The 24,513-nt window shown below is 39.3% G+C and overlaps 1 protein-coding gene across 1 annotated transcript in view; it reads right to left on the bottom strand.

The window, feature by feature from the left end:
• LOC138962203 (uncharacterized) overlaps nucleotides 1-23,451 on the bottom strand; it is a 28,813-nt gene extending 5,362 nt beyond the window's left edge. Inside the window, exons 1-7 of the mRNA XM_070333935.1 lie at nucleotides 22,707-23,451; nucleotides 21,454-21,545; nucleotides 15,640-15,681; nucleotides 14,309-14,481; nucleotides 12,781-12,946; nucleotides 6,811-6,840; nucleotides 522-653 (exon numbers count right to left, since the gene is read on the bottom strand). Coding sequence (XP_070190036.1) covers nucleotides 522-653; nucleotides 6,811-6,840; nucleotides 12,781-12,946; nucleotides 14,309-14,481; nucleotides 15,640-15,681; nucleotides 21,454-21,545; nucleotides 22,707-22,753 — 682 coding nt within the window. The 5' untranslated portion in view covers nucleotides 22,754-23,451. The remainder of the gene's footprint in view (nucleotides 1-521; nucleotides 654-6,810; nucleotides 6,841-12,780; nucleotides 12,947-14,308; nucleotides 14,482-15,639; nucleotides 15,682-21,453; nucleotides 21,546-22,706) is intronic.
• Between the last annotated feature and the right edge of the window lie 1,062 nt (nucleotides 23,452-24,513).

Below are 24,513 nucleotides of genomic sequence, written 5' to 3'. Positions count from 1 at the left end.
ATGTTCACGTCCGACTAATTAATTGACACAATCTTCATCCTAATGTGACCTGTATCCATCCATTTAGTTATCCAACCCTGAGAATATCCCACATATACAAACTTGAATTATCCAAATGTGTATTGATTATCCTTTTAGAACGTGTACATAAGCAGTCTGCTTGTTAACGTTCTTAATGTTGTTATTGTTTGTTGTTGTATCAAAGAAAATGAATAAAACACGCTGAAAACATATACAAACTTGCTCCAACACTGACCTCCTTCCCACCAACATTTCTAGCCTCATACTCAACACTCATATGATCGGACATGCAACTAACGACAAACCGCATAAAATTTCGTTTGGCTTGCCGACGAAGGGCTGTCTGAAAGGCTGGGTAAAAACGTTCATACAGGTAAACTCTCACTCGTGCACAAAAAAAACCACCATCAAAACGAGTGCACGTGGGAGTTTCAACCCATGAACGGAGAAGAAGAAGACGAATTATTACCAGTGACTTATCTGACAGATCAAAAACTTACCGTAATGTCTATCGAAGCAGTCAGCTTCATCATCCCCACGCCCCTGCACGCCACAGTCGACATGTCCATCACAGCGTGCAGAGTAAGGAAGGCAAATTTTGTTCGGACATGTAAACGCATAGGAATAACAAACTGAAATTGAAAAAGGAAAATATGCTGGATGTACCATACAAAAACATTGATTTGCATTTGTTAAGAAGATCCGATAGCTAAGCTAACAATCTGAGAATGAACAGAGTATGCATTCATAAACACATATCAAAAGTCACACACACACACACACACACACACACACACACACACACACACACACACACACACACACACACACACACACACACAGTCTTAGACCAGCAGACAGGCAGGAATAGAGAGAGAGCGACAGACAGACAGACAGACAGACAGAGAGTATAAATGACTAGCAATTTCGAGTCAACATTGCTTGAACGCAAATACCGAATTGCTGCTTGTGGGTCACAATGTAAAAGCCGAATATACTGACCAGAAACACGTTGGTGCGAAAGTAGCACATAAATACAAAATCAAATAAGTGTACTCGAAAAAACAAATACATTTGGAACAAAACCCTGTTCCGTTGTTGAGTTTGTTGAATTCAACAAAGAACGTAACACTCCATAGCAAAGATAGATATAGGTATATCATCAGTTATAAATGACACCTGCTAAATGTGAGTTTTATTGCAGATATGCATTAGAAGCATCGTCATCCAAAGCAAAAATAAGATAAATGCTCGTACGAATCGCCTTCGTCATTCGTACTATGAATCAGAAATTAGCGTCTGCTTTATCTCCATAAACACACAAAACCTACAAAAACACCAGAAAACCCCATCTGAAGAAAATGTACCCTCACATTATGTCATTTGACATGATTGTTTGCAATCATACCTGATTTATGCCATTTCCACCACTATTTTCGTGTTTGGATCAGGATTTACGATCGACGCATCGAGACAAGGGAGTGAAATCTGGTTATTCTCATTGCCCAGGAAGCGATGACGCCACTAAATCCTTGCTGGTATTCCGCGCTTTAGTTTGCATGCACACACATTCACAAACATAATTGTATCAATCAGTATTGTAATACGGACACATTGGCAGCTAGCAATCCCTTTCGCTGCATCATTACTACATGATTGTCACTTTACATATGATTTAGTAGAGTCAACATCACATACGGACGGACGGTTCACAGACACAAGCACACACATACACGCCCGCGCACGATGTTGGATAAGCTCGCATCAGTTATCAAACAAAAGAACGTATTGTGTATTAAAACACAAACATGCTCAGCATCATATTTTATCAAATAAAAACGAAAAATAATAAATAATGATAAATACAATGTCATGATTTTTTGTGCATAAGAGTTCACTCCCTTCGAGGACTCCATCGGAAATGCTGACACAAACACGAACAATAAAGGTGAGAATTGAAGAAAAAGTTAAATCAAGGGGGATTCGGACGTTTCTGTGAGGGTTTCGGAGGCCTTCGGGGGTTTCCCGAGAAAAGTACTGCCGGACAGACAGCTTCGGACAGTGATTCCTCGTCAATTTTAAATATATTAAATGCAATAACTTTCGTTTCTTTGTTAATTCAAATAAATGTTTAAATTTGACTGCATTTGAATTTCTACGAAAATACAATGGTAACAACCTTTTCCTCAAATTTTCAAAAAAATGACACTGAAATATATAATGAAATTCATCTCCGAGTTCTCCAGACTGGCATTTAACACATATTCTTTCGTTATGTGGTATATTTAACATTCGGGCTTTCTGTATTAGCACTTTATGATTTAATGTCCTAAAACGTAAAAGAGAGAGTGCTAGGTTATTGGGTAAAATGTTCAAATATTTTTCAAATATAAATGTATCTTTAAACAATCTATAATTCAAACAAGTTTCTTTTTCATTTAATTCTGAAAACCACGATTGTATATATTGATCTTTTAGGCATTGCAACGTTTTCAATTTAAACCATTTTCGGAACATCGTAAATTAAACTGGTCATGCCAAAAACCACTAGACCAAGAGCATTTAAAGTTGTTTCAACATGTTTTAAATAGGGTGCTTCATATATGTTATTTACATAGAGGCGATGCAAAAAACGGTACAATACATTTGAAAACTTATTACTATTAGGCCCAAAAAAAAGAGGTCTGTTTACGGTAACCCGACCGACCCTATTTTTTTCGCGCGACCCTAGACTTTTTTTTGGCATTCGGGGGGGAAAAAAAAATGCAAAATAACGTAAAAATATGGTTTTTTGGAGAAAAAAAAAAGAAAAAAAAAATTCCGACCTACCGACCCTATTACCGTAAACAGACCTATTTTTTGGGGGGGGCCTTATTACAATCCACCAATTTAAACCAAAAACTAAATATTCTATTTTTTACGAGGACATCTAGTGGAAATTTGCCTGATTCGCCTAATACCATACACGTTGGGGTCGACTTTCTCAATTTCAAAATAATCTTATAACAAGAAGGGCAAAGCCCATACGACTCACATGCTTGACCTTGACCTTTACATTACCTTGACCTTCAGGGTCAAGGTCAAATAACTAAACCTAGCAATGACATCATACACTAAGAACTGCTTTACACATTTTTCCTACCAAAATACATGTGACCTTGACCCAAGGTCAAGGTCATCCAAGGTCATGCAACACAAAGCTGTTAATTCAAGACATAGGAAGTACAATGGTGCTTATTGGCTCTTTCTACCATGAGATATGGTCACTTTTAGTGGTTCACTACCTTATTTTGGTCACATTTCATAAGGGTCAAAGTGACCTTGACCTTGATCATATGTGACCAAATGTGTCTCATGATGAAAGCATAACATGTGCCCCACATAATTTTTAAGTTTGAAACAGTTATCTTCCATAGTTCAGGGTCAAGGTCACTTCAAAATATGTATACAATCCAACTTTAAAGGACCCTTGCGACCTTGACCTTGAAGCAAGGTCAACCAAACTGGTGTCCAAAAATAGGGCTTACATTGCCCAGTATAGCATACATAGCTAAGGTTGCCATTCTCGATAACTTCAGAAAAAAATGCGAAAATGTGAAAAATGGTCGTTTTTAACAATTTAAGACAACAATTACGGCCCCTGTGACCTTGAACTTGAAGTGAGGTCAAGTTGCCGCACATGTTTTTTGAGATCTTGTAACCATACACCATCAGGCCACATCAGGTGTTGATAGACTTAATAGTGTCCAAGAAATATCCAACGTTAAAGTTTTCCGGACGGACGGACGGACGCCGGGACGGACGGACGGACGGACGGACGGACGGACGCCGGGACGGACGGACGGACGCCGGGACGGACGGACGGACGGACGGACGGACGGACGGACGACTCGGGTGAGTACATAGACTCACTTTTGCTTCGCATGTGAGTCAAAAACGTAGCTGCAATTTTGTTGCTAAATTTACCAAATTTGGTCCCCATACTTTACAGCCATTAAACATAATCGGTGCAACTATTCTATCAAACAATTCAATTTGAGTATCTATGGACAACGACAATGTTCTGCACTTCTTTAACAAGCTAAACATTGCTCAAGAGGCCTTATCATATAACAACTTTTGTGATTTATTAAACTTATTATTATAATTAAAAAATAGACCCAAATATTGAAAACCAAACACGACCTCAACTAATTCATCTTTGTATTTAAATAATGGCAATTTTCGTATTTTACCTCTTGAAAAAACAACTACAACTGACTGTGACAGCCTCATGGCTTTCCTATGAAGGCTTTGTGCTTAAAGATATTTTAAGAAAGGGTAAGAGTGATGTTTGAACATTGGGAGAGCGGACCATTCTGATCATCATCGCTTTAGTCCCTCTGACCGGACGCTAAAGTCCTACGCGAATCTATCAAAACAAGAATACAGAGTTATCTCCCACAGTGACATGTTGTTTGCGAGCAGTGTTCGCGAGACGAAAATGATTGCAGATTGGCCGACTTCGACAGTGATCTCCGTTCTGTTCTTCACAGTTGTGTGTTCTAAGGTCAAAACAAGTCGAAATTTTGGGTCTGCTGTCGGAAGGAGACCGTAATATATGGTTGCATCACTGTAAAAAAAAAATCGTCTGCTCCAGCGAGCGCCGAAACCAAACGGTTGATTATTACGTGACACTTTTGCCATATTTAGAGTTGTTTGCACAAGTAAATGCAGCCGCGAAAAATAGCTCGCTTGAAACTGTCTTACATATCAATTCCTTTGTAATTTAAAAATTACACAACACCTTGAAAAATCATTATCGACGATCGCGAATCTGCTTACATCCATAACACATTACGAAAAGATCTAAATATGTTTAAAAAAAAAAATCCATTTCCTCGCCAGACAAGGAAAACCAAGGCATCCTGTCAGGGATAGAATGAGCCGAACTCATTTTGAGCTGAGTTCAGGATGAGAGCGGACAACATGAAGATTGGCAGAGCGGATGGAACCCGTGAGACCCGTTGCTGCATTCGTATGACGGTACCAGCGCCAAAACCTGATGTATTTTTAAATTACATTTTGTTTAAACCAAAACCTGATGTTACCATTTTCACGTGAACATTATAATTATTGCGTGTTCTGTGTATTTCACAGCAATAATAAAAGGGCTTCCGGTCCTCCCAAACTGTACATCTCTGCGTCCTATACGCACTGGAAGCCGCACGTACCAGAAATACCAGAAATCAATGGAGGGGGTCCCATGAGGCATTACAAATAGCTTATCATGCGTACCATCAGTACAGTTTTCAAAAAAAATGTTGCCATATCTATACTGACGCAAATTTACGGAGTTAATCTAACCATATGACCATAGTGTTATTGTAAAGGGCTCAGAGAGTATTAAAAGGTCGTCATTACTTTGCAATGAGCGCTCCAGTGGTTATGTGACGGTGTTAACCCGTGTTTTGTAAAAATGTAAAAACATTTTACAAATTACGTCGAACCTAAAACCGCGATTTGTAAAAATGTAAAAATATTGCATTCCACAAAGTAATACATGCTTTTTATTATTATTAATATTTCTTGTTTAGAGCCTCTATGCTGGGTGGTTGGGGTGTTTTGGGCCGGATAGGTAAAATATTACGATTTTTAGCCTGACAAAGAAAACAAATCCAGCCTGCCAGTTGGGGGTGGGGAGAGGGGGACGGTGCGGGGGTGATTCCTTGACTTTGGGGTAGCGCCACTTTGTTGCTGCTAACTTTCCGCTGGGAGGAAGCGACCCTAATTTCCCAGCGATGGGACAATAAAGTAATGAATACAAAATCTAATAGATCCCTTGACTTTGGGGTAGCGCGACTCTGTTGCTGCTGACTTTCCACTGGGGAGAAGCGACCCGAATTTTCCAGCGATGGGACAATGAAGAAATTTAAAATAAAATTTGTTTTTAATAGATTCCTTGACTTTGGGGTAGCGCGACTGTGTTGCTGCTAGCTTTCCACTGGGAGAAAGCGACCCAAATTTCCCAACAATGGGACAAAGTAATGACAATTTTTTTTTTAATTCTGATAGATCCCTTGATTTGGAGATGACAAGAAAATATCGGGCGCATAAATGTACGTGATTTGTAAAATGTTTTACAATTTTACAAATCACGGGTTAACAGACGGCGAGAAATGTGCCTTCAATTTGGCGTCTTCCCAGCACCTTTAACCTATTAGATACTAATGTTCTGGAACAGTGTTGCAAATAATGGTGTTCCTTTGTTGTGGTTTACACATTTTTCCGAAGAAGAAAAGGGTCTTCATAGTTGTGCCAGAGACTTTACACAGACTCTAGTTGTGCTCTCAAGTACATAGCTCTGTTACATTCTGGTAAGGCCCAGCTCTGTGATCTAAAAATGAATGAAATGTAAGCGCTTCTATCGATGCAAGCGAATTTAGGTTAATCGGACAGAGTCCTGGCGCCGACTTTGCATGCAGAAATGAGACGAATTAAAGAGAAATAAAATCTTATAATATGTAAAACTATTATTAACAGTTTGGACTGTTTAGAGACTGTATCGAGTACAATGTGTGTACGCTACATTCTCAGATCCGGTAGAATACACGCAGTTCGCCGCGTTACCACTTTCATTTTCTAAAATGCATTAAAAAAAATGGTGTTGTCTTGACGGTAGAGCACAGGACTTTATTTAGATACATGAAAAATGTTACTACGGTTGTTTGTTTTTTCTTCTCGAACAGAAGCGAATAAACAAGAAAATGTGGCAGTGTGACTTGTTGTTTGCGTGTAAACGTTACCCACCTAGAGGATCCTTTGCCTTCGGCAAGCTTTCTGTGGAGAGAAAGAAAAAGTCCAAAATCTATAGATGACACAGCAGATAGCATGTTATTAAGACAAAATCCTTTAGTTACTACATGTGCACATGTTCTTTTCTGATTTTTTTTAGAAAAGTAAATAACAACATTTAGGACACACAGTATCTGAAAACCTCGCATATCTGTATTTTGGGGGACTTTTTTCATAAGGTTCTAACTGCAGTCTTTTTGGTAACCAATTCTTTCTCTGATAATAATAATAAGAAGAAAAGAAAAATGGATGGTTGGATGGATGTCTGTCTGTCTGTCTGTCTGTGGTCGCAATAACTTAAAAATGGAAATAAGCAAAAACAAGATATTGTGCATGCACTCTGCCTATAGGAGCCAGAGTTGTGTACCTGGGTTTTAGTTTCTCGATTTACTGTTTGCTGCCTTTGATAATGAACCTCCCCATTATTGAATATAGCCTTTATAATGCAAGGCCAGTACAGAGTCTACTGTTCATCTGTAGCAAGCACATAAGGCCAGTGACATTTGAGATTCTCCATTGCTCTTATCAAGAGAATAAAAGAAGAACATAAAATCAAACACCAAGGTATAGGAAGGTTCCAGGTCTAAAGGGAGGTTTCTTATTAAGCCAGCATACCCTATTATTCTCAAGGGGTTTAAAGTAATACGTAGAACCAGCTGCTCAATTATCTGAAATCTTCCCAAGAAAGGGAGGTAGCTCATTCCATACAAAAAAACCATGATAACAGGGATTATATTTTTGGTGACACTCTGAGTGGGTAGCACATGTCTTCAAATGCTTTTAAGATCAAAAAGTATTTTATATTCATGTCCAAAAGTTTTCAAGTTATATTTATATAAGCAAGGGAGGTAACTCATTTCTCCCAAACGTTTGTCTTCCATATTTTTCTTTCATTCCTGGTTCTTTCATATGGAATTCAGAAAACTCCTGAGTGATGGTTCTTGGAATAATTCCTAAGGACTGGGAATACCCCGGGTGAAGCCGGGTCCTGACTGCTGGTAATACTAATAATGATAATAAAAACAAGAAGAGCAAACGCTCGATCGAGTCACTTTCGCAGTTCTGAATATTATATGAGGCATCAGATGGACAGGAAGAAATTGCTATTCACAACACAATGAGTCACGTTCACATAAAATTTGAGCCCGGTCACTTTTATAGTTTCCGAGAAAAGCCCAACGTTAAGTTGTGTGTTGCCGAACAGAAAAGGCTAGTTATCTCCCTTGTTTTTCTGATAACGTTCGTAAAAGGCTACAGATGTAAATACTTTGATGTAAAGAATAATCCTACAAAGTTTCAATCACATCCGATGAACTTTGTCAAAGATATAAAATGTCTAATTTTTCCTTTGACGCTGACCTGTGACCTTGAAAAAGGTCAAAGGTCAACGAAACCATCGTTAAAGTGTAGAGGTCATTGGAGGTCACGACTAAACAAAATATGAGCCCGATCGCTTTGATAGTTTCCGAGAAAAGTCCAACGTTAAGGTGGTGTCTACGGACGGCCGGCCGGACAGACTAACACTGACCGATTACATAGAGTCACTTTTTCTCAAGTGACTCAATAAGAAGAAGAAAAAGAAGAAGAAGTAGAAGAATTGTCAGAAAGTAAGGCCCAGCTCTGTGTCTCGTGTCACATGACTGATGTGAAACAGTTGTTTGGCTAATGGCAATGCACTAAAACTGTTAACGCACTCTTGGAGTGCGCTAACAATCACTGAGAGCATATTCATGCGCCTGTGACCCTTCTTTGGATTTGAGAAGATTCTTCACATCGTCCATTTAATAGTGACTTGTAGTTACTGTAGCTAATCATATCCGCATTACCAAAGTATGGTTCCTCCTTAAAGACCCTGTGTTTAAAAGAAAAGCACTAGTCATTGTTATTCCGACAGATTTCGAGCTAGATTAGCATTTAAAAGTCGACTGATTCTATCAACTTTGTCCAACCAGAGATGTGTATGTCAATACACATCTATGGTCCAACGTAGCATGGAACAGGACTGTACTGACCCAGAAAATGAACCGTTTTCGCATAATTATGACAAGGCAACAACTACGGGAATAGAAAACGTGAAGGCTTCAAAACATTCTTATCGTGTAAACTTAGCACCAGTCTCCCCGATAACTTATATACACACAAGAAATAACATACCAAGTTTATTTTTTGGAAATGATCCAAGCATCACCTGGTCAGTTTCTCATCAGGGGACGTTACTCAGTTGTTTGGAGAGTGTTCATTTTTTGGGAGCATGAAAACGAAGTTTGCTGCCAATAATAGATTAAATATAAAGGGAAAAGTGTATGCTTACGCGTAAACTAAACATAACTAGCTCATACTGTTTAGTGCTAATCGATCAACCGTGTAGAGGGTTATTAACTGGTCGGTGTTCAAAACAGCCGGTACACCCGAAATTTACATCTGTCGTACACAAAACTATCCAAACGACCGCACAAAAATGTGCCTTGTCAAATGTCCTGTTTTCTTTTGGTTACTGACAATATCGTTATTGGTTATCGGTTTTACATGTGTTCTGTTTTCCAATTGTGTGCAACATAAATTTGAGGAAGAGAAAACTAAAAACCTGGACTTAAAATTCTTAATTTAACGTCACTCTGTAAAAACATTGGCGACATTTGTCTTAAATTAAAAACACACACAGGCGCGCACACAAACTTTCCCTTTATATACGGTATGTCACCACCCTCCCCCTCCCCCTCCCCCTCCCCCCCCCCCCCCCCCCCCGCACACTCTCGCTCATCTAATTAAATGTCGTACTAAGAGATACTTGGATATAAAAGGATATTCTTAAGATGTTCTTATAATGATATAAAGTAGCTATGAAAAGCAATGGCGTTAGTTTCAGTAACCTGGACAGCAGGATTCCCAATTCTGTTTCAAAGTTACAACGAAAGCTTCAGTGATTCACACTATAAATTACTTCAAAATCAATTATGCAGGACGTTCAAATAGGTTACAGTTCACTTTACAACAAATATTTTCATGACGAAGTATATGAATTATATTGTTTTGAGGAAATCTTTTGTTCCCAACACGTTCATAGCAAATAATTGAGTATATTTCTTGTCGTCACAGAACAAAATTAAGGGTGGTAAGTCCTTGCATAAATTAAGCAAATGACGTCAAAAAGCAGGGAAAGTACCCTTGAACCTAGTAACCACTTAAAAACACACTCCTTCTCGACTCACTGGCCAGGCTTTTACATGGGATAAAACCATCCCTCCACTTGGACGAAAACCAGAAACAAGAAAACAATGCTTATGCGACTCATCTTTCGTAAATGTGAATGAAAAATACAATATTTGCAGTTCTGGCTCTATAACACAATGCTTAAAAAGAACGTCCATTTCTTTCTTCTTGGCCCAAAGATGATCCTAATGCAACCTGTATAAATCTATTTAGTGATCCAATCTTAAACAAGACAAGTCGCGTAAGGCGAAAATACAATATTTAGTCAAGTAGCTGTCGAACTCACAGAATGAAACGCAATGCCATTTTACTCGTAGCATCGTCAGGCCACCGCTCATGGCAAAGGCAGTGAAATTGACAAGAAGAGCGGGGTAGTAGTTGCGCTAAGAAGGATAGCACGCTTTTCTGTACCTCTCTATGTTTTAACTTTCTGAGCGTGTTTTTAATCCAAACATATCATATCTATATGTTTTTGGAATCAGGAACCGACAAGGAATAAGATGAAAGTGTTTTTAAATTGATTTGGACAATTTAATTTTGATAATAATTTTTATATATTTAATTTTCAGAGCTTGTTTTTAATCCGAATATAACATATTTATATGTTTTTGGAATCAGCAAATGATGGAGAATAAGATAAACGTAAATTTGGATCGTTTTATAAATTTTTATTTTTTGTTACAATTTTCAGATTTTTAATGACCAAAGTCATTAATTAATTTTTAAGCCACCAAGCTGAAATGCAATACCGAACCCCGGGCTTCGTCGAAGATTACTTGACCAAAATTTCAACCAATTTGGTTGAAAAATGAGGGCGTGACAGTGCCGCCTCAACTTTCACGAAAAGCCGGATATGACGTCATCAAAGACATTTATCAAAAAAATGAAAAAAACGTTCGGGGATTTCATACCCAGGAACTCTCATGTCAAATTTCATAAAGATCGGTCCAGTAGTTTAGTCTGAATCGCTCTACACACACACACACACACACAGACACACACACAGACACACACACAGACACACGCACATACACCACGACCCTCGTTTCGATTCCCCCTCGATGTTAAAATATTTAGTCAAAACTTGACTAAATATAAAAAGCAAATGCTTGCACACGACTCGCCTTTGTTACCCCCTGGACCACCTTATTCCTTAGCAGTCACCCCCCTTTTTAAGACCCCAAACCCCCGATAAGACGTTTTCAAGACCCTGTTTTCTAATATATTCTGTTCATAACCTCTGCAAGTGTACCCCCATTATAAGACCTGATTTTCTCATGGTATTGTAGGTCTTAAAAGGAGGATTCCACTACCTATGACCCCATCTCTCCCCCCCCCAAAAACAAAAAAAAAGCTGTTCAAGCTTCATAAAATAATGTTCAAGATAACTCATATGACCTATATCAATCCATTTAGTTATTCAACCCTATCAATAATTATTTCACATATTCAAACTGGCACAAACCCCAACCTTCTCCCCACCACCATCACTAACCTGACATACTCAACATCCACCAATTTTTGAAAAAAGAATTTTTTTTTTTTTTGATTTTATCAAGAATCATAATAACTATTTTTCTTGACCAAATTGAGTTTTGGCTAGCCCAGGCAAAAAATGTTATACTCTTGCGTGACCTAATTTCTGACACTATGACATCATAACATGATGTCATCACCAATAGTCTAGCCAAGACTGTGACCAAATCAAACAATGACATCAGAGCTTTAATGAGGTCAAGACTTATATCCTTGATAGCTCAGTGGACATTTTCAATGGTGAAAATCTTTGGGTCATGTCTGCTGATTATTAACACCTACAATTGTGTGACATTTGGAGGCTTTTGCTCCCAAAATAACTGAGAAAATATCAACACAAATATTTTACGAACATGACCCCGCTTTGACCCCAAAATGTGACAGGGTAAACCAACCTAGATTATCAAACCCTTGAAGTGTTCAAAGTTTCAAAGCTCTATCTTCAAAATCACCTGAAATAACGTCAATGTTTAATTATTATGAATCAAACATGACCCCCTGTGAACCAAAAACTTGCTGAGGGTCAATCAAACTTTGGTCAAGTCGGGAGATTATCAAACCCTAGAAGTGTGCAAAGTTTCAGAGATCTAGCTTGAACGGCCGTATGAATCCAATACTCACCAATCAGCCAGGTGAGTCAAAATTATCCCACAGATACACAGTTGATCACTTGGTGGGTATTTTCGGTAATGATAGATCTTCTCCAGCAAACATTCTCATTGTGTGACCTTGAAATGTCTTCAAAACAAGAACATTTTTGTCATGTCTTGGAGGCTAGCTTCAAAACAGTTTTTGACTAAGTGTGAAAAGTTTTAAAGCTCTAACTTAAAAATAACTCCAAGATAACCTCAACGTTAAGTTTTATGTTCACGGGCGGGCGGACTGCATGCTCAAACATTACTAAGACTCAACGATTACTCAGGTTAGTCAATCAACACCCTGATTGATTTCTCTGGTGAGTAGGAATTTTCAGATTAATTTATTTCTGAAAATTAATTCATCAAACAATGCCTACTGTGCACAGAGATCACCCAGGCTATTCATTTCTGGAATGTGTCCAAGTGTCGGGATGGACCTGACCCATACAAAAGCGTGTCCAGATCTGAGACAATGAGCCGAACTGTTTACGCAGGAAGGAGTGTGCCTTTAAACCTGTTCTATAACGCTCGCCCAGCTTACTGTTTTGTTCCCGGCTGAAGGTGATTGACACGGCGCCACGGGGTGCTTCCGAATACGATTCATACGAGATGAACAACCAGTGATTTTGGGACTTTAACGCGTGTCCAGAAACTTGCTCGCAGTTCAGGGCGTAAACAGTGTCACCATCCGAAGCTTCATCTCGGACCTGAAAGAAGAAATTCTACGTTAATGCTTTTAATTCAAGTTCATTTAACATGCATTTTGCTTTTGTGCTTGTCAGAACTGATGTGAATGAATGAATCTGCGTGTGTCGTTGTTGTAACCGAAATACTTCAAAGGAGTAAAAGAGAAACTCATAAAAGGACCTTCATGGAAATTGTAAAGAAACAGGCGAAGCTTGAAACTGTTACGAGGTTTGATCTAAACAAAATCATCAATCCGTTTTTATGAATGTCTGACTGAGGTCACTGATCATAAAAAGTAATACATGTATACATGTCACTCGAAAGGCCAAACCTTTAAAGGCACAGTAAGCCTCCCGTAAACCATCACAGAGCTCCCCGAGCGTCTACATACAGTACAAGCATACTTCCATTTGAACGCTCACCGAACGGGAACATCCTGGCTGCTTTCTGTCGAGCGTGAGAAATGTTCAAAGAATTTATTTTCGTGGACTTGCTCCTCTACAACAATGGCGCCTCGTTTTGGTGCTGGACGGCTGTTATGAATATTCAATACCGGAAATGACGCCCGGACAGTAAGCCTCCCGTAAACCATCACAGATACTGTCAGGCTTTTGCACACAGAACAAACACCCTTCCATTTGAACGCTCACCAAACGGGAACATCCTAGGTGCCCTACGTAAAGAGCAAGCAATTTTTAAAGAATTAATTTTGCAGATTGTCTCGAACACTTTTTGGACCCATCCTGAACTCAGGTCAAAAATGAGTTACTTCCCTTCGGGTCTCATTCTATCGATGTAAACTGGCCATAGCCGTGGATCGATGATTATCAGAATGTTTTTGGACCGTGGTGCGTTTTTGCGCTAGACCTAACTTTTAAAATCTAAATAATAAATTGACAGCTTGTTACACAAACATTCTTTAATCATAAAAGAATTCTTTTTTCATCAAGACAAGATCAGTATAATTCGAAGTTGTGAAAGTTTGAAAAAAGAAAAGCCCGGAAGCAGGGTCACGCAAGGGTCGTAGCAGACGACGGTTTATGCATATCGCCGTTCCTCTCAACAGTCAAAAGCCATCGCTGGAGTTCTTGTGAACCACAGCCGTTTGTTTCGTGCATAAAAACGTGCTATTGTAGATAAGCTCACATCGAGTCGCATTCAAATGACTAACTGACGACTACATTGTGAAAAGGGGAAACTGGATCACACGGGTTCACGATGGCTCAGGGGTAAGATAAACCACGCACAAATAAATTCTTTGAAAATTGTTCGCTCTTTCGTGCTCTCAGAAACTCCCTTTCGTACTCTGAGAAACTCTTTCATGCTCTCAGAAACTCTTTCATGCTCTCACAAACGCGCATTCATACTGTGTCGGATCAAACCTCTAATCGCTGGCAACTGTTGAGTTTGTTTTTCATTGGTTTGAAGTCAAATGTTGCAGCGATTTGATAACCCTCTACCGCATCTATCACCCAGGTGCAGTGGCAGTGTGAGTCGATAGCTGGTGATTGGATGATTCTCTTCTCGTCGGACGCTGCAAAAAAGCCTCCGCACTCTGAAAAACGAGAGACGAATAAAGGACATTCAACACTGAACAGATTCAGTAGGGAGATTTAAAAAACGAAACGTCGGGACGTTTCGTTTTGAAGTTGTGGTAAACGTCATCATTTCGGGGGTCTCTCGCTGGAAAGGTGAAGGTCAACTGAAACGGAACGTGGAACGTCAAAACGCAGTCACGTTTTCCACCCCCAAAAAACGAACAATATTTCGTCAACTTTTGTGAGTATTTTTGCACACTAACAGTTTTATTTGTTGGCCACTTTATGCATTGCTAGATTCATCAACCCTTTCACAGTCTTTCAGCGCTGAGAATGTGTTCATTGGAGGTAGACAACTGTTGTGAACTGAAATATTTTGAAGGGTGCTGATCCTGGTACATTTATCCAACTTCATGGTGAGAAAGCAAATGGCGAAGCAGAAGTAGGTCATCGCATCGAATTTTTATTCTGGCTTCGTATGTGATTTTGTATAAACAAAGTCTGTGTGATTTATTTGGACTGAAAATAATCAAAGTATGCCCGATTCTGGACCACCTCCTAGGGTTGTTTTTTTTCCATTCTGATCGAGGACAGACGTGATAATTTCACTTGAAGATTTATCGCCCTTCCTTCATTCCGAAACGAAACGTGAATACATCTAAATCTTGTCTGCGGCCTATGCCGTCTCGTTTCACGTTCCGTTTCGCGGGGTGACTCATTCACCAAACGAAACGAGCTGCAAAACGAAACGTGCTGTCTTTTAAATCTCCCTAGTATCAAGTTATTTTCGTTCCTGTCAGGAAAGACAGCTTTACCTGCAGAGATACCGTCATTCCCGTTCAAGCGAGCATATGTTAACCACCACGGATGTGTGCAAGCTTTCATAATTATGGGGTATGGGCATGCTTCTGCTTGGGCGCATGTCGGAATTCAACAGCATGACTGCTTCATATACAGAGTGGGGTTTTGTTTTGATTTGTACGTGTTTTTTTGTTGTTGCTGAATTACTCTGTGTCAGTGTGTGTGTGTGTGTGTGTGTGTGTGTGTGTGTGTGTGTGTGTGTGTGTGTGTGTGTGTGTGTGTGTGTGTGCGTGTGTGTGTGTGTGAGTGCGTGTGTATGAATGCGTGAGTGCGTTTGTCTGTCTGCCTGTCTGCCTGTCTGTGCTCAAACTCACGTTCAAAGGTTTTAGTTCCAAGTCCCATGGTGAGAAACTCAACTGAAACACACGACAAAACAAATATGTTGTGTACATAGTCAAAGAATTCAACAAGAAACAAGGAATAGAAGAGAAACAGGATTGTAATGGTCGAGGGTTACGGCGATGGTGAACTAAATTATTTCTTACGACAGTCACCATAAGCGCAAAGAGCATAATTGTAAAGTTATGATGTTGCGCTATATAAATGCTCATTTATTATTATTATTATTTTCAATTGCTTCGTGCGTCATTCTTTCTTGACCAATACTCTTGATGTTGGTACCGTTAACGCGTTTTGTTCTGAAGTGCGTCTTTGTTTCTTGACCAGTACTCTTGATGTTGGTACCGTTAACGCGTTTTGTTCTGAAGTGCGTCTTTGTTTCTTGAACAGTACTCTTGATTTTGGTACCGTTAACGCGTTTTGTTCTGAAGTGCGTCTTTGTTTCTTGACCAGTACTCTTGATGTTGGTACCGTTAACGCGTTTTGTTCTGAAGTGCGTCTTTGTTTCTTGAACAGTACTCTTGATTTTGGTACCGTTAACGCGTTTTGTTCTGAAGTGCGTCTTTGTTTCTTGAACAGTACTCTTGATTTTGGTACCGTTAACGCGTTTTGTTCTGAAGTGCGTCTTTGTTTCTTGACCAGTACTCTTGATGTTGGTACCGTTAACGCGTTTTGTTCTGAAGTGCGTCTTTGTTTCTTGAACAGTACTCTTGATTTTGGTACCGTTAACGCGTTTTGTTCTGAAGAGCGTCTTTGTTTCTTGAACAGTACTCTTGATTTTGGTACCGTTCTGTTCTTACGACTCTGGACTTTCCTCTGATACAAGGTTCACTGTATATCTGGATCAAACACGTGGTAGACGCTAATGAATGAAGTAATTAGTTTTTTTCTCGATTTTAGGTACATACTGTGACTAATTAGAACCTGGCAGGGAGGAGGGTATCACTGTTAGAGCTGGTGTACCTGTTAAACCCGAGTACGTATGTTCGGTTTTGGTTATCTGCTAGAGGAAGTATTTTTGGAAATTATGAAATGCAAATGGCGGCCATAATTAATATTTTGCTGATATCTACTTCCTCTAGCATATATATTAAAACCAGACATGATGGCTATTTCCTGTACAGAGTTGCATTATTTTGCTGAATTTTACGTCAATCTACGAAGTTTTAAAAAAAAAGTCAAATCTAACTCTGCACAAAAGCCTAGGGGGAAGAGCGACCAAACTCTTCTCCGTAAGTGACAGCCTGGTCCCATCTAAAGTAATTAACAAGTCGCGTAAGGCGAAAATACAACATTTGATTTAGTCAAGCTCAATCGAACTCACAGAATGAAACTGAACGCATTGCATTTTTTCCGCAAGACCGTACACTCGTAGCATCGTCTGTCCACCGCTCGTGGCAAAGGCAGTGAAATTAACAATCCAGAAAAGCGCGGTAGCGGTTGCGCTGCCGCTGAGGAGGATAGCACGCTTTTCTATATCTCTATTCTTTTTAACTCTTTGAACGTGTTTTTAATCCAAACATATCATATCTATATGTTTTTGGAATCAGGAACGGACAAGGAATAAGATGAAATTGTTTTTAAATCGATTTCGGAAATTTAATTTTAATCATAATTTTTATATTTTTAATTTTCAGAGCTTGTTTTTCATCCGAATATAACATATTTATATGTTTTTGGCATCAACAAATGATGAAGAATACAATAAACGTAAATTTGGATCGTTTTATAAAAAAATTTATCTTAATTACAATTTTCAGATTTTTAATGACCAAAGTCATTAATTAATTTTTAAGCCTCCAAGCTGAAATGCAATACCAAAGTCCGGCTTTCGTCGAAGATTGCTTGGCCAAAATTTCAATCAATTTTATTTGAAAATGAGGGTGTGACATCATCAAAGACATTTATCGAAAAACTGAGAAAAAAAGTTCTGGGGATATCATACCCAGGAACTCTCATGAAAAATGTCATAAAGATCGGTCCAGTAGTTTACTCTGAATCGTTCTACACACACACACACACAGACACACACACACACACACACACATACACCACGACCCTCGTCTCGATTCCCCCCTCTATGTTAAAACATTTAGTTAAAACTTGACTAAATGTAACAAGTCGCGTAAGGCGAAAATACAACATTTAGTCAAGCTGTCGAACTCACAGAATGAAACTGAACGCAATGCAATTTTTCAGCAAGACCGTATACTAGCTCGTAGCATCGTCAGTCCACCGCTCGTGGCAAAGGCAGTGAAATTGACAAGAAGAGCGGGGTAGTAGTTGCGCTGAGAAGGTTAGCACGCTTTTCTGTACCTCTCTTCGTTTACTTTCTGAGCGTGTTTTTAATCCAAACATATCATATCTATATGTTTTTGGAATCAGGACCCACAAGCAATAAGATGAAAGTGTTTTTAAATTGATTTCGGAAATTTAATTTTGATCATAATTTTTATATTTTTAATTTTCAGAGCTTGTTTTTCATCCGAATATAACATATTTATATGTTTTTGGAATTAGAAAATGATGAAAAATAAGATGAACGTAAATTTGGATCGTTTTATAATAATTTTTTTTTTTTTACAATTTTCAGATTTTTAATGACCAAAGTTATTAATTAATTGTTAAGCCACCTTTTGATCTGGTAGCCGGTAGCTCTACTCCGCCCATCCCCGGCCACGTCAGATGGGTGTAAAGCCACCAAGCTGAAATGCAATACCGAAGTCCGGCCTTCGTGCAATCTGTCAGAAAAAAACCCCACTTCTGCCTTAATTGAGAAGCAGGAAATTTATGGTCATAATCATTGGTATTGTGGAGAATATAAGCTACATGTCATTAATTGATTCTGAGGATGAGAGTACACTCTCGCTTAGGCAAAGGGCGGAAGAATACGCCGGCTCTGTGGAAAAGTTAGCGCACTCCAAGAGTGCGCTAACAGTTTTAGCGAATCGCCATTAGTCAATCAACTGGTTCACATCAGTCATATGACACCAGTACTTACGTTACTGAAAATTATTATTATTATTATTATTAACATTAATAATGTGCTTCATGTCGAAATGTAGATGTTTATTGTTCATGTATAATGTTCGTAAAACTATTGTTCCCATTTATGCTTCGTAGGCGATTAAACGTCCCACATTCTATTCATTCATATGTTGGGCTAAAAAAACCACCTTTTTACATTTAGTCAAGTTTTGACTAAATGTTTTAACATAGAGGGGGAATCGAGACGAGGGTCGTGGTGTATGTGTGTGTGTGTGTGTGTGTGTTTGTGTGTGTGTGTGTGTGTGTGTGTGTGTGTGTGTGTGTGTGTGTGTGTAGAGCGATTCAGACCAAACTACTGGACCGATCTTTATGAAATTTTACATGAGAGTTCCTGGGAATGATTTCCCCGGACATTTGTTTTCTTTTTTCCGATAAATACCTTTGATGACGTCATATCCGGCTTTTTGTAAAAGTTAAGGCGGCACTGTCACACCCTCATTTTTCAATCAAATGGATTGAAATTTTGGCCAAGCAATCTTCGACGAAGGCCGGACTTCGGTATTGCATTTCAGCTTGGTGGCTTAACACCCATCTGACGTGGCCGGGGATGGGCGGAGTAGAGCTACCGGCTACCAGATCAAAAGGTGGCTTAACAATTAATTAATAACTTTGGTCATTAAAAATCTGAAAATTGTAAAAAAAAAAAAATTATTATAAAACGATCCAAATTTACGTTCATCTTATTTTTCATCATTTTCTAATTCCAAAAACATATAAATATGTTATATTCGGATGAAAAACAAGCTCTGAAAATTAAAAATATAAAATAAATCCCTTAGTGCACTGGGATGTCTCAATAACTTAAATAATATTAATAATAATAATAATAATAATGGAACATTTATATAGCGCTTCTCCACAGCTCGAAGCGCTTTACATGTTCAATCAAAACACAACACGATATATACAAATATTGCTATTTCATATGTTACGTGGATTTCCATTGGTCAATTAGTCAAAACTGAGCTCACTGTAAAAGTGATATCGACGACATTTCTGTCGATATCAGTTTTGATATCGACGACCTCTTTATTGCTTCCCCACTTCAAAAACAAAAACACCTAAATTTAAAAACAAACAAATATATATGAAAATGTAATGATCCCAGAATTTAGTTGAGCAAGTGACTAAAGACTTTTTGAAAGAAAACACATTTTTAAATAATGAAAAGTACAAGAAAAGAGTGAACAAAAAGAAATAATAATCAGAGGGAGGGATATGGAACAGCCAAAACTGAGACAAATACTTTTGTAATTTCTTTACAGTAAATACAAAATCTCCAGAGAATTAGCAATATATCTAACATTGACTGACTGTGTGATGATATCTTCTGCTATTGATCTGTTTCGAGAGTGATATCAAAATCTCGACTTCCGGTCTCGATTTTGATATCACTGTCTCAACAGACCATAGCAGAAGATATCATCACACAGTCCTTCAATATTGGGTACTAATACAACTTGTCTCAAATGAAAGGAAAATACTCATTAAAGAGCACACATACATTCATGCATAATAATACTTAGATTAGAATCACATGTTTTCACAGCGCAGCACAGTGCACAGTCAAAACACGCAAACAAACACATACAACAGATTAATTAATACTCACAACAAGCACACATGCACAAACACACAGAAACAGATCCACACACACACACACACACACACACACACACACACACACACACACACACACACACACACACACACACACACACACACACACACACACACACACACACCAGGTTAAGTACTCATAGAGAATAATGTTTAGGACAGAGCTAATCGGCGACGAAATGTTGTTTAAAAAGGTGTGTCTTGAGGTTGGTTTTGAAGGAGGGGAGCGACTGACTGTTTCGGACATTGTAGAGCAGTTCATTCCAGATGATGGGACCAAAGTGGGGAAAATGTTGCTTACGTTTGTACCGGACAACTTTGAAGCGCCGAGTATCTTGTTACTATGTATCCCTTGACGTTCTGGTCAAAAGCACAGATATAAGTATATCACTTGATAGGGGGTGAAAAGGAGGGAGAGAACGAGAAGGACATTTGTCGGAAAGGAGAGAACAAGAGGCAGAGAGAGCGAAGGAAAGGATGGGAGAGAAAAGACAGCACAGGAACAATCACAGCCAGCAAGGAAAGGGGACATTCGAAATGATCACTGTTATCGTTAAACAAGTCCGTACACCAGGCCATTAGTGATTCAAAAGCTGGTTTACGCGGGGATAGCCCCCCCCCCCCCCCCCCCCCAACCCCACCCCCCTCGACGTTGTAGGCATATAGAGGCATTGCCTCGAACGCCACCAACTCCTTTTGTTCTACCCTGCCACTGTGTCAGGCATAATTATTGGCTCATCGCTGTTTTCGAATACACCCAACTTTTGTTAGAATATATACAATGTTGTTATTGTTGTAACGATAAGCTAATGGTCTATGGGAGACAACTCCTTATCGGTGTTAATTACGATGTTTGATTGTTGCCCTTGCGTAGCTCTTGTGGAATAGAGAAGAATAAATACACTTCGACTTCTGCCCAACATGGAACCGGTGTGGTCTCAATATCGTTGTACGAATCCATTGATAGCTCACGCTCACATCCGCATCCAGACATGACAGACAGTATACAAAGGAACAAGACAATTGTTTTTTGTTTTTGTTGTTTTTAGTTCCATTCATCATTGGTTGCTTGCTTGTATTTTGTTTGTTTGTTTGTTTTTTTGCTGTTTTTATATACTTACACAACAACAGTAGAAACAGAGGAATTGAAGGCGTGAAAACACGAGTCAACGATGACTGCAGACCATCAGTTGAAAAAGATCTCTCTGTGGTCCTGCATTCAGTAAAACCAGTCTGTTATATGCATAACACACAGATGACATATTTATAATGGACATCTAAAGAACATTTCCAGATCAGGCCATTTTCTAAATGTTCAACGATCACCAAACATTTTCTGAATCTTCACTGTTGAAAGTATATTTCAAGGCACACTCCTTCTCGTAAAAACAGTCGCTCACAGTCTCAGATCTGGAGATGCTTTTACATGGAATAAGACCCTCCCTCCACTTGGTCACATGCCAAAAATCCTCTCCCCGACGCTTGTTGTGGTGAATTTGTTATGACTTCATTTCACACTTGTGGTTTTCATAGATAAATCCATTAAAAAAAAAGTCCCGCCCCGCACAAAGAGAGAAATTCAAGTTTTACGCCTTCACGGCAAAGCCATTAGGGGCATGTTCCCGGGTTTTAACCCGACTTTAGATGAGATACAGTGTATGCGTGTTTAGGTGGTATCAGCCATCTGCACTTATGGCAGAATGACCGAGGTCTTTTACGTGCCACTGTGGTGACACGGGGGTGGGAGATGGATACCGTCTCTGGGTCTGCACATAAAATTGACCCGTGTCCGTCCCGGCCCGGGTTCGAACCAGCGACCTTTCGATCACAAGTCCAGTGCTCCACCACCTGAGCTACCCCCCCCCCCCCCCCGCACAAAAAAGCAGGCAGGCTGTTTTATGTTTGTTATGTGTCTGAATGGAAGGATGCCCTTATCCCATGTTGAAGTCTGGGTCTATATGTGTTTGTTAACAAGATGGTTTGCACAGAAGTTATGTATCTTTCAACAACAGATTACCTGTTTAGCAAAACAAAAAGCTGACGAAATTGTATACCGTATAAGGTGCATTACCTTATGGTAAATTAAGGTATCATATGGAAAGGTAGAGTTAGGTAATTTGTCATAGATATGTCAAATATCCGCATGGGAAATTCGCCTTGCTCGGCCTGGGTTTGGCGTCTTTCTCTTCTTTTTTCTGTATTCGTGAACGTTTGTGTTTTTCAAGCCTGACAGCTTGTAAATTTTGACTCTCTTACGGGCGATTGCAAGTACTCTGTTCTATCAATGCACAAACTAAACATCAGCTCAGAGCTGACTCTAGGAAATAAATTCTCCACCAAACATTTGTGAACAGCAAATCAAATAATATCTTACCTTCGCATGTTGTGTGAACATACTCCCGAGATGTCTGCAAGTCCCATTCATCTCGGTTTGTATGCAGATCTATTTTCTTTCCATAACTCGTTCAGATCTAAGCGAAAAAGTATGTCTTCGAAAGATCTAACCTCTGATAGATTAAAAAGAACTCCGCTTTGGAATGATTACGTTGTCACGTCCATTTTCAGGCTCCGGTGCTTAATCATTCTTTGTCTGAAGCTTTACTAAGGCAAACTACACATGTCAACATGCTTGGCACACCAGGAATTATACTTCTCAATTGTGAAGCTCCAAATCTTTGATTTCAGCTAACTGAATCAATGTACATGTTTCTAGCTTCCGGTAATGTCGTAACACTGACTGGAATGTCCAAAATCGTACAAGAAGGAGGAACCTGAAAGCGTATAGTCGAGTTTTAAAGCTGGTAATTTCTCATTAGAATTGCAGACATCGTTTGCGGAAGAAAGTATCAAATTTCTCTACCGTACACAAAGGTCCATTAGCAACATCCAGAATCAAACAGTCTGCGCCTGTGGGTAGACCACTCTTTTTCTTGGTTACAAGGGCAGAGAAACCTCTTAGTAACCCAAAAGTAAACGAATGTAAAACGCGTATTACTTCTGGTCGGAACATCTGATCGATATAATTTCTCTTCGCAGATTATTGTGCAGTATTTTACCAATAACAATACTCCTTCCCCACCGAGTATTTTTTTCGAAATCACAGCATCACTTTGGCTCAATTCTTCTTTGTGACGTCTTAATCATGATTGCGTCATCCCCTTTCTATCACGTAATTATTTTAAATCAGTGATTCACGACTTTCAGGACCCCGTGACCCAGCATAATTTCCAGAACCAAGGTGAAGGTTTTTTGGGGGGACAATGAACTTCCGGTTCAAAACACGTGGACAAAACACGTGGAAACTTCCCTACAACATGGATTGCTTCGCAGGACTGACCACAGGCGAAGGTATCGTTCACTGCACCAACACTATCAATAAGACTGTAGTCTTATTGATAATGTTGGTGCTGTGAACGATACCTTCCGCCCGTGGACTGATCACAGGTGGAAGGTATCGTTCACTGCACCAACACTATACTTATTGATAGTGTTGGTGCAGTGAACGATGCCTTCTGCCTGTAGACTGCTCACCTCAACAGAAGCCCTGTTCGCCGAAACCGAGCTGCAGCTACTCACTTTGCGAAAGTAAATCCTCGGTAAAACGTTCTCTCAGAAAATTATCACATGGTACACCGCGTGGGAAACACCCTTTCCGATTTTTCGTTCTGCAGAGACAGCGAGAGATTCACAATCACTTTCAGTAGCAAGGACCAAAGCAAGAAAAGATAACTCTAATCTTCGTTCCAAAAAATTTCCAAAACATGGGGTATGGGCATGGTCAATTTAATGGGGTTGGCAAAATGCGGATACAAATGTTATGTGAGGCTGGGTGAGGAGACTGTTCATCACGAATGAAAGTGGGAAGGTAGAACTCAAAGATGCACACGTTTTCGCCTGCGACAGTGCTAAATTTGTGGTGAAAACGACGAATTGAATTGTTTTAGAATATTATTTTCTGCTTTCTATTTCGTGCACCACTACAGTCTTTACAGTCTAGTGATATGTCAAGTCCCAAGAGTGCAAAAACAATTATATAAATAAAAACACGCAAAATATTGTTTTGCGATCGATGTAACAGGTAGCACTCCCAATTCCCGAGTACTGACGGAGATCTCCAGAAGTAATCGAGCTGTCATGTGAATTAATGACCTTGTTGCCATTGTTCGATTCCTGATGATCAA

This window comes from Littorina saxatilis, linkage group LG3 (assembly GCF_037325665.1).
Source record: "Littorina saxatilis isolate snail1 linkage group LG3, US_GU_Lsax_2.0, whole genome shotgun sequence".
Lineage (NCBI taxonomy): Eukaryota > Metazoa > Mollusca > Gastropoda > Littorinimorpha > Littorinidae > Littorina > Littorina saxatilis.
The sequence above is the reverse complement of the archived record's forward strand: the minus strand, read 5'-3'. Positions and strand labels throughout refer to the sequence as shown.